General features: G+C 36.2%; 1 protein-coding gene across 2 annotated transcripts in view; it reads left to right on the forward strand.

Annotated features, from left to right (window-relative positions):
* LOC122799628 (guanylate-binding protein 1-like) overlaps window positions 1–11,642 on the forward strand; it is a 983,968-nt gene that overhangs the window by 747,016 nt on the left and 225,310 nt on the right. For both annotated transcript variants that reach the window (XM_044068815.1, XM_044068816.1), the window contains exon 8: window positions 5,924–6,136. In XM_044068815.1, the coding sequence (XP_043924750.1) occupies window positions 5,924–6,136 (213 nt within the window). The remainder of the gene's footprint in view (window positions 1–5,923; window positions 6,137–11,642) is intronic.

An 11,642-nucleotide genomic window follows, 5' to 3' on the forward strand; every position in this document is an offset into this window, starting at 1 on the left:
CTTGTCAAGAGTAATTATATTGAAACCAGATGGGATAATTTCATTGTCATTTATGTGCTTTTTCAGCCAGGTTTCTATAGCTATAGCTATGTATGGGGAATATGTGGCAATACAAGCATGTATGTCTTGGATTTTGTTTTGTATACTTCTATGAGTGATATTTAGAAGGAGAAGTTTCAAAATGTAGGATGGAAGAGGAAAATAAAATGGTATACTTTTACTGTGCTGCTAATGTGGGATTCGTAGGTTCATAGATTATTACTAAACTAACTGCCCTTGCGAGCCATTTTAAGCCTAGCCAATTATCCCTTGTGAGACTCAAACCCTGCACCCTGTGTTTGTAAGGCAAACACCTTAACCATTAGGCCATCCTCCCACCCTTTAGGCCACCCTCCCACCCTTTTTTCTATTGTGTCAATTTAACAAAAAATATACATTTTACAAGAGAGAGAAACTAAAATATGAGGCATTATCAGTGATAGTCAGTTAAATCAGGGACAGCTGAGATCTCTGAATGTATCTTATTACACTTTTACTCAAACAACCACCACATAAATGCATTTCAGCTTGCTTCAAACAAATGCATACATTAGTCCAACAGACCCAGATTGATAACTTTATAAACTAAGAGAACAACAACAGGCTAATTTCATTTACAGGTAATCTTCCCCAGTAGGTTCATAGGAGAATACTAGGCTAACTGCTGTGAATGGCCATTTTAAGCCTAGTCAGTAAACCAAGGTCAGACTCAAACCCTGTACCTTGTCTCTTTGCAGTAAAGATCTTAATTATGCCAAACCCACCCACCAGTAAGCAGTTATAGACTACGTACAGCTCATATTTCTGATTGTGATATTGTTTATCTATCTCACACAAACAGTAGTCACAACTTATATACATACAGCTCATATTTCTGATTGTGATATTGTTTGTGTATCTCACACAAACAGTAGTCACAACTTATATACCCACGGTAGTGGTGCTGCCGTAGAGTTGTCGCCTCACAGCAAGACGTTGTCGCGTTCGATTCTCAGCTAGAATGTCTTCTGTGTGGAGGCATGCGTGAATGGGTGTGCCTTCGTTGAAGGTTGTGCGTCAGGGATGGTAACTCAGCACATAAAAATCCACTACCAAACATTAGCGGACCAGAGTTCCTCTGTGGCAACCCCTAACCGGGATAAGCCAAAAGACACAACAACAACAACAAACAGTAGTCACAACTTATATTCCAGCTTGATTTACCCAAATTCACAATAGTTCATCAGATTTACAGAAGGCCATGTAGCCGTTGACTAGCCATAGTGTCGATTGTGACTGTGCCAGCACAAAAAATAATGGCTACATTAATATATTTTTGTCACACACAAACAGCACTCACAGTTTATATTCCAGTTTACTTCATCCAGATATACACTAGTCCTGCAAAACCAAAATTACAACAGGAAAAAAAGGGACAATCATTTCAATATAGCCTTCATACCCACTGCCTACCAGTAGTGGCTGATTTGACCCTGCCGGAATAAAATAAAATGGTTACAGGGATGTATTTCTATTTGGAAACAGTACTCACATTATTGTTATTCCAGCTTGTGTCTCCCAAACACACATCAGTTATGCAAACTTAGACTGACAACAGGAAACAGCAGGGTCAGTTGTTTCATTAACAGACAGCCCCATACCCTTTACCTTCCCACAATGTCGGGCTTGACCCAGCAGAGATGAAACAATGGCTACTTTAATATATTTTATTTCACACAAACAACAGTTACAGCTTATATTCCAGTTCTCTTAACCCAAATACCCATTAGTCCTACAAAGGATGATGTAGAACAGCAAAGAGGCAGGGCCAGTCATTTCTTCTGTCATGCTCTCCCTCCCACATTCACAAACACACACACACACACACACACACACACACACACACACACAAATACATGCTACAAGAAATATCTTTTGATATTTGATACTTAGTGTTTTAATTTATGCTATTCTTGTCAGAATGAGGCAGATTTCAAATAAAATTTTGAGCATGGCTTCTGTAGATCAATATGTATGTATACCTTTAAGAAGTTTTTGGGTGCTTACATAAGTGTATAAATACTGAGCACATGCGAGCCTGACTGCCATTTTGTAGTAAGCTGTTGAGATTTAAGCATGTATGTCTGTGTAGTCTGTCAGTTAATCAGTCTGTTTGTATTTTGTACTGCTCCTATCCATCCTGATGTGTTTCTGTGTAATAAAGCATATAAACAAACTACCCCGCCTGTTCATCTTCAATGAGAAATGAAGAGCGACAGCTTTCTTCACACTTGCACTGGTCCCGTTTAGTATAACCTGTAGGAATACCATCAGATCCCCACCCCACCCCCTCTGTAACACACCTTAGTATGTATACTCTAGTGCAATGAAACATTCCTGCTTCGATAGTTACTGGAATATGTTGGTGCACAACATTACATCAAACATTGATCATATTTTACTCATGTTATTTGAAGAGATATTCTGCAAATCTAGCAAAATTCGACTCTTCAGTCTTACTTTGTCTCATGCAGGCTTCATTTGTGCTGTTACTGACAACATGAACAGTAGGACTGCCAACATATATTTTAAACTATCAACAAGTTTAGAAAAATATAGTGCATACATCTAATGGCAGACATAGCATTTAACTACAGATTGTTGCATACGCACCACCAAGGAATTTAACGACCTTGTTTGTGCATATGTAACAATCACAATAAAGTCTTGAGCACCTATGCGAACTGTAGGGGTGGGTGAAGAGTTTCTTACAGCAGTGCACTTTTCTAAACTTTACATATGTTGCAGTATAGCTGCAAGTGAGTTAAAAGGTCACATAATATTATGGTGTCTGTTTTTAAAGACGAAATAACATTATTTTCATCAAATTCCAAAAGTTTAGAGGTATATTTATACCTTTAGGCAGCTGTCTACAATGAGCAGTTTTTGGTGGTACATCAATGTTCTCATTTGTAGTCTTTATTTGGCTACAGCTTTAATGTATTGCTTTAGCCAAACCAAGGATAAGAAGTGCAGGCTAATCCAGGCTAATCCATACCAAGACAATTTGTCAGGGTACAGCTATGTATAAACAGTTTCTTCCCTGAAAGCTTCCAAACCCGTGTACATTTACCTTACAAAACTTATAACTGCAAAAAAAAGAAATGTACCTCTGATTGTCTACTGTAAGACATGCTAATCACTAGCATGATGTCCTGTTGTGTGTATATATGCTATATGTATGTTTGTTAATCACCAGTATGTTGTCCTGATGTGTATATACACCATATGTGTGTATGTTCTACTTCTTTTTACTCTCGTGTAATGTATTGTAATGTGGAGCTTTTCTCCCCGGGCCACCGCTGAAAATGGACCTGTGTCCAGTCAGACTTTCCCGGTAAACAAATGTAAAATAAAAATAAATAAATAAAAAATAAAATAAAAAGAAGTGGCATTCACAGTACTGCTGAAATTCAAGCATACTACATATAGTAGGATGTTGTTGGTGAGGAAGGAATATCTTAATTTCTATTGCATGTTATTTCTTGACCTTTAATGTTAAACTTCACTTTGATATTGTACGTTGTACTTGAATACTTTTACATACTACTTGCTTTTTTGTCTTCATATGCTTAGGGTCATGGCTGAAAAGGACAAGCAAGCAAGTTCATAAGTTTGTATACAGTGCTTAGGTCAAAGACCATCAAAGAGCACCAATTCAGTTAATTCTGGTTCATAAACTAAAGTTTCCATCCGCTTGTCAAGATTAGATTTAAATGTACTCATTGTAGAAGTTCTGTTTCGTACAGGACATCTGTTCCATAAAGCCGGAATTCTAGATGTTATAAAAATTGTTAACATTGTACTGCTTTGTAACTAACTTTAAGTTATTATTTCTTAGTAATAGAGTACCTTGATAGAATTCAATATTAAAAATTGCTTGTAAATAGTATCATGAAATATTTTATATTGCAGTATTAGTTTCTCCTTAAATATCAGCAGTGCAAAGAATATGGATTAGTTAATTTACATCTATCTGTATAGCTCTTGTTATGAATTGATGTATTTTTTTAGTGAATTGTCTTTGAACTGATTCGACTGTTACAAGTCGTCCTGTATTGTAAACACGGAATCCATTTTTATATTAAGAATAGGCCTTATATATCTTCTGCCTAGTTGCAAAATTTCTCATCATAAGGCCCAGTTGTCTCATTATATAGCAACTTTCAACATGATTCCCAAAGAAAAAGTGCATAATTCATTTATATAATTAGTGATGGCATAGGCATCTTTTTCAGAAGTAGTCCAAAATCCAGTCTTTAAATCTTATGCATCCTTGTTGAGCAGTGTTTGGTCACTGGGAATGTAAACAAAAACAATTTAAGTAAAACTAGACCCAGGACTGAACCGTGGAGTACCCTAGTTTTAACTGGTAAATATTCTGATTTTTTTATGTTGTAACACTATTGACTGTACATGTCCTGTTAACTAGGATGTAATAATCCTTATAATATAGGGATTAATAATAACTGTTATTGTATATGGCTAAATGAGGAAGTGAGTCATATGCAATAGTCAGGATGAAATATATTATTCTTGATGGTAAACCCATATCTAAAATCAATGTTATCTAGTTGTAGGACTATGGTTGATTTACTCTTTCTAAACCCAAAACAACTTGATTCATTGCTCCTATTTATAATATCAGTTAAACAGTGCTCAAAACATTTGCCAAGAAGTACTGTCAAACTAATAGTCATATTTTTTAATTTTAAAGTGGTTCCCTTTCTTATAAATTGGTTTAATATTGGAAATTTTCCAAAAATCTACTGTGTTACCCTGAAAGCAGATGTTTACTGAAAATTAATTTTAGAAGGGATTCCATGTGATCCTTAATATTACATAGCAATCTTGCTGGAATGTTGTAATGTCCCTCTGAAGTTTGTTCTTTAGTACTTTGCAAAGCTTTCCATGTGCAGACTGTACTAATAAATGAAAATGACGTTTCAGAATGTATAGTAAACCCTGTATCAATATAATCAGCTGTTAATAAAATAATAGTTGAATTCCATTTATTTTTTGAGGATGTAAGAGATCATGGAGGTCTGGGCCTTTAGCACCATAAAATGATGAGCAAAAATCACCACACAGCATCTAGAGACAGAGCTTCAAGCCTGTAATGATAGCTGAAGATCTTTTGTCCAGTAAAGGTTTTAGTTAGGACGCTCTTGGTCTGTCTAGCTTTGTGACGTGTTTGAATAGGTACATACTAAAGGGGGTATTATATTTTATAACTGGTCTAATCAGGGTAGTGTACAGCGGAAAGATTATTTACTTTGACCTGGATAAGATACCTTTAGTTATTAATTTATCTAGACAGAAAGCTTTCCTGACCACTATTGTCATGTGATGATCAAAGAATAGTAAGTTGTCTATGATGGTGTCAAGATGTCTAATGACCTTATCAGTGTGGAATAGGGCTCTGTTTATATTGTAAGCTGCTGTTGAGACTGGTTTACCAAGGGTGACAATGCTATACTTCTTTGCATTTATTTTAATACAATGTTCATTTGCTTGGTTTAGCCCTTGCTGCAGTGACATGATATTGGATGCTGAGTAAGCAACATGTAGCAGTCATCTACAAATTAAATTTACCATATATCTGCGCTAGTGGTTTGGTGATCAAAACAGTGGATGCCTAACAGGAGAGGTCCTGGTACTGAGCCCTGAGGAACTCCATATTTATTTGTCATGAACAAAAATGAATGGAATGGAAAAATAAAGTGTTATTTTTATACCACTCAAGTTTACAGCATAAAAATGAGGTTGCAGCATACTGTGCTAATCAGCTGCAAAAGCAGTTATACTAAGCTTTACCTTATTTTGTCATTTTTACTAATTACAGGTAAAGTTACAGACTCTTCTTCAGCAGTACTGTAAAAGAAATAAGAAAGAGTCTAAAAATAAATGCCAAACCATATTGACTCAAGCATTTGAAAAAGTGGAAGAGAAATATAAGAAAGGAGAATATGCAAAACCAGGAGGGTATCGGAAATACATTGCTGACTGGAATCTTGCAGAGGAAGAATACCTCTCTGCAAAAGGAAAAGGTCCCAAGGTACACATTTCACATACACTTCAGCTATTGATGGGGAAGTAATGTTTTCCTATAATTTTAATTTGTGCTATCCTCATGTAAAATCTATAATAGCACAGACTGACTGAGAGATATTAAATATTAACACTGTTCAGTAGGATAATATGGAAGGGACTGAGACTGAGTCCAAAAATATACACTTCAGAAACTGAACATGAATTCTGTTTTGGGTGTTATATTGATCAAGACAAATGTGCACCATGTGAAAAGGGTAAAGATGCAGAAAAAAATTAACAGTGCCTGGCTCTTTTAACCCCCTTGTTGCTGGATCATTTGTTTAAAAAAAGAAAGTAATTTTATCTATCTGGAATTGTATGTAGGACCGAAAAATAAAACAAAGTCCTTCCTAGTAGTTCAAAAGTTCCGGAACACTGTGTGTAGTTAGTAGTAGGAAATCTTTAACAGTAATACATCCAAATAACAGGCAGATGAGTGCCAAACTAGTCTTTGTTTTTACAGGTTATACAGCTTGTATATATATATATATATATATATATATATATATATATATATATATATATATATATTTATACACACACACACACACACGCACAAACACACACATGCACAAACACACACACACACACACACACACACACACACACACACACACACACACACACACACACACACACACACACACACACACACAGTGGCAAAAAAACAGCAAATGTACTACAAGATGTGAATAAAATTAACAGGTCGGTTATTGCATAAAATGTTTCTCATAGGTGGATTTTTGCTTTACTGTAACCTAACCTTATAGGTATATATCATATTACCAGTCAATCAAAAAACAACAGGTATCAAGTGAAGTTTATTGGGTGAATCTTTGTAAGGGTGATCTCTGGTTGGTTCAGTGGGTGAGCAAATGACTTGAGGCTGGAGGTGGCAGTCAGGATCATCAATCCTTGGGTCTCCCATAGAAATTAGTAAATTGGATGGACAGCAGCATTCACTGATATCCCCTCGGTCTTGTCCAGATTTAGCTTCAGCCAACTTTGACTTAATGAATCCAGTGCAGAGTCCCAGAAATATTTAGAGATATAAAATCAAACATATTCTGAGAAGGGGGGGTGTGAAGTCGGACTTCATTACTATAACAGTGGCATTGTTCATCTCTCTTTAGCAGAACCTCTCTTTCTAAACTCAAACTCTTGTTTCAGAACCACAGTCATTCCTGGAAGAATTTATCTGGAATTGGAGTTCCAATTTTATTACAAACAGACCTAAGACTGGTAGAATTTAACCCAACAGCAGAAATGATCCCAGGCTACCTATCCTGTTCCTTTTTACACACAGTGCCATGGCCCTTTAGAGTTTAGACCCTTTTCTGTATTTTGTTTGCTGTGGGATATAGTCACTAGTCACTCTGCTAAGAGAACAGTTTTAGACTACCAATGATTAAAAGTACTTTTCAGAGTTTTTTCTTTCAGTAATTGATTTCTATTTTGATCAATGACCTGCCTCAGGATTCAGAAACCAATAGCACAATGCAAAGGCAAAACTGCATGATGAGTGGCAGCATGCAGCGTGGGAAGGGGCAATTCAGGGTGATGTACTGCGGAAGAGGGGCAATTCAGGATTATGTAGTGTGGGAGGGGGGTAATTCAGAGTCATGTACTGTGGGTGGGGGCAATTCAGAGTCATGTACTGCAGTGGCACAAGACATAAAATCTATCAACTGGCATATTACTTCCTATTTTAACGACACAAAGCTTCAGACCACAAAGAGCCTATAAGACCAGAGCGTACCTTAACGCAGTTTTATTTTTATGCACAAATACAATAACAGCATTTTCGCTACTCTAACAAGGTAGCTTCTTTCCTCTGAAGAAGCTACCTTGTTAGAGTAGCGAAAACGCTGTTATTGTATTTGTGCATAAAAATAAAACTGCGTTAAGGTACGCTCTGGTCTTCTAGGCTCTTTGTGGTCTGAAGCTTTGTGTCACTAGTTTGTTTGCTGTTTTCACGAGTCTACGACTTCCTATTTTAACTACATCCTCATACTCTGTCCTTTCAAACTCCTCTGTCTCTTACATTCCACTAACATAATAGAATATTACCAGGACATCTTAAGTCTCTTCCTTCATAGAAATGACACCCCTTACGTTTACCCCAAATATAGACTGATTAAGTCCATTTCAACTCAAACCAAAATAAAATTAAGGTTAAAAAATACCCTCCAAAAACAAGTATCAGTAATACCCTAAGATACTAAAATCCTTCTAGAAGGAGATATTCACCCTAATCCTGGCCCCACCTATCATAACTAACACTAAGACAATTCTTTTCCACAAAATAATCTAATGCGACAATGGTCTACCCCCATACATGGTAATCTAACTTTTGCTGCTATGAATGTTAGAAGCATAAGAAATAAAACTGCTGAACTACATGCCTGGATTACCCAATGTAAGCCTGATATTCTCACTGTAGCTGAAACTTTGCTTAATTACAACATAAACAAATCTGAAATTACAGCTCCCAACTATAATATAATCCATAATGATCATATAAGGAGGAAAGCTGGTAGTACTGCTTTCCCAGCAACTACCACATTTCTACCCTGCAGCTAACCAATACCAAAATTAAATTCAGCAGAGCTTCTTATTCTTTCGGCTTTTCCCAGTTAGGGGTTGCCACAGCAGATCACTGGTCCACTATTGATTGGCAGTGGAGTTTTTACAGTATCGATTTGCCAGCCCAGTGCCCAACCTTCACTGAAGGCACACACATGCACCTACCTGTATGTCTTTTTAGAGCTCACTCAATTGCAGGGATATGACATGCAGCGCTCTAGGCGAGATTCTAAACAGAAAACCTCTTGCTGTGAGGCAACAATGCTAATCGCTGTACCACCATGGCCAACTACTTTCTTGAAAATAAATAATTATAAACAAATTTGTATTAATGTCTTTTACATCCTTTCTGGCAACAATACAGCTAAACTGGAAGATGTCCTACACTGAATATCCGTAACAATTTACAAGAAAAAATACTTCTAGGTGATGTCACTATAAAATGGTTAGATTTAACCTCTATCTTCCCTAACTTTAGCATGAATTTATATGATTTCACACAATTAATACCTCCACACATTATAGCAAGACATCAAATTCCTTATTAGACTGGATCACACTGTCAGAGCCTGGCAAGTTTATCATCACAGGTACAATTTCAGATTTTCTCTGTGACCATCTTCCAATCTATACAAGTAGACATCGCACATATCCACTTAAACAGTCCCCCAGATTCTGCAAGCCTTGCACGGTATGCAGGATTAGTGCAGGAGCTGCAGCAGGCAATATGTCTGCCATGCAATCCAGGAATAGCCTGCAGGGGTGTGCATGAGCGCTCCTGCAATAGTCCTGCATGAACTAAGCCCTTGTATGCAAATCACTCCATTTGCAGGAGAAATCCATGCAAATGAGGTGAATTTGCAATCCAGGAAGCTGGAAAGCGGCCGTGCAGGACTAGTGTAATCTGCAGAAATGTACTCGGGTAGTAATCGAGTACATTTCTGCAAATTCCAAAATGGAGCCTTGACAGCTCCAAATAAAGGCTGCATATCAGTCAGGAAGCATGCCAATGGCCAAGTATAAGGCCACTGGCATTGTAAATAGCTTAAAAAAAATAAAAAAAAATCAACTTTTATTTTTTTAGCTGATCTTGGCTGTTATTTATTATTTTATTTATTTACATTTGTTTACCAGAAAATTCCGACTGGACGCAGGTCCTTTTTCAGTGGATGCCAGAGGAGAAAAGCTCCACATCATGTACATGACAGAGATACAAAGTTGCAGCAATAGTAAACAACATTACAGGTTGTTAGCTTTAATACAATAACAAGATATTGATTATCAACAGTATATACAGAAAATGTTGCAAGTTAAGATAGTTTCTTGTCATATGTAATATTAGTAATAACGTTGTCAGACAAGATGTTAACTCATTACAGCCGAGTGCTCCTCCAGGCGTCTTCTGCTGTTAACCCCTACTGCTCCTCTAGGCGTCAAATATGGATTGTTCATATTTGCATTAATAATTCCAAAACCATGTTACTTACAAGGTACCAGGATATTTTGTCTTGAGCCATATGTGATGGCAAACACAACTCTATTGATATTTGACCTCTTTCAATGAGAGTTTTCTAGAACTCTAAGGTGATAACTTAGTTTTTAAAGGCTTAAGCCACGCCCACTAGGGGTTAAAGGTGCACACTCAAAAGAGCTGCTCCGGAGTATGTAAAGACCAGACAGGGCACAAAGTTTTAAACTATGGTTTTGAATCACAGAGGTCCGGGGGCTTCAAAAGAGGTAAACGCTGATTCTGTTACAAGAGACTCTAGCAACTATGTATTTAATTTGTCCAATTACAATTTTAGTGATTCTGAATTGTTTGTCCTTAATTTAGGGCTTAAATTTGTTCCAACAGTAGTCACTAGACTACATGAATTGCAAACAGATATTTTTTCTTTTGGCAGAAAATTATATCTGAAGTATTTTTTTGGTAGAGAACAGAATGAACAGATCAATTCCTGTAATGATAGCTGTTCTTCTTCTGTTACTTCTTCATCTGATAGTTTTTATTCCTGTGCTTCTGATGATAGTGTTAATGCTTATTATAAATTTGACACAACAAAGGTACCATCATTTAGTCAGTTTGTACCATCTATTTTAAATACTGATGTTACTAATTTCATTAAACTAATGAACCATGTTACAGAAGTAACTTATGATAAGTTCTTTAATGATAAAAAGAATATTAAATATAACATTAAATATCAAGACTGGCAAATCTTGTTGTCGCTGAGCAAACAGAATGAAATTGTTTTTAAGCCAGCTGACAAAGGTAACAAGTTAGTGGTGTTGAATGCTTGTGATTATTTTAACGTGTATGGAGCATCTTAGGGATACAAATACCTATGAAATAGTACAGCTTGACTGTTATAATGAAGCAATTAGTTCCTATAAAAACCTTTTGCACAAAGGAATCAGATTAGGTTATTTTAATTTGCAAGACATGAAGAATAAGTTTCAAGTGGACAAATGTTCTATGGCATATTTTTATTGTTGCCTAAAATACATAAAAAGTTGCCTAGATTAACAGGAAGACCAATTGTTTCTGGTTGTACGTATTTTTTACATAATTTGGGAATTTTTTTGCATCATTATCTGTTACCTTTTGTTAAAATGTTACCATCCTATATTACTAATGCATGTGATTTGTTAGACAAGCTAAACAATGTCAGTTGGAATAATAGAATGTATTGGGTTACAGTTGATGCTAAAAGTTTATATACCAACATAAGTCATACATTCGGTTTAGAATCTGTTAAATTTTTTCTGGGAGAATCACCAGCAACTGAATCTGTTATGGAGCTTCTTTCTTTTTCTTTGAACAACAATTTTTTTGAGTTTAATAATATATTGTACCATCAAAAACAGGTACCCCCCATGTATAA

This window comes from Protopterus annectens, chromosome 4.part0 (assembly GCF_019279795.1).
Source record: "Protopterus annectens isolate FY-2018-M chromosome 4.part0, PAN1.0, whole genome shotgun sequence".
In the NCBI taxonomy this organism is placed as follows: Eukaryota; Metazoa; Chordata; order Ceratodontiformes; family Protopteridae; genus Protopterus; species Protopterus annectens.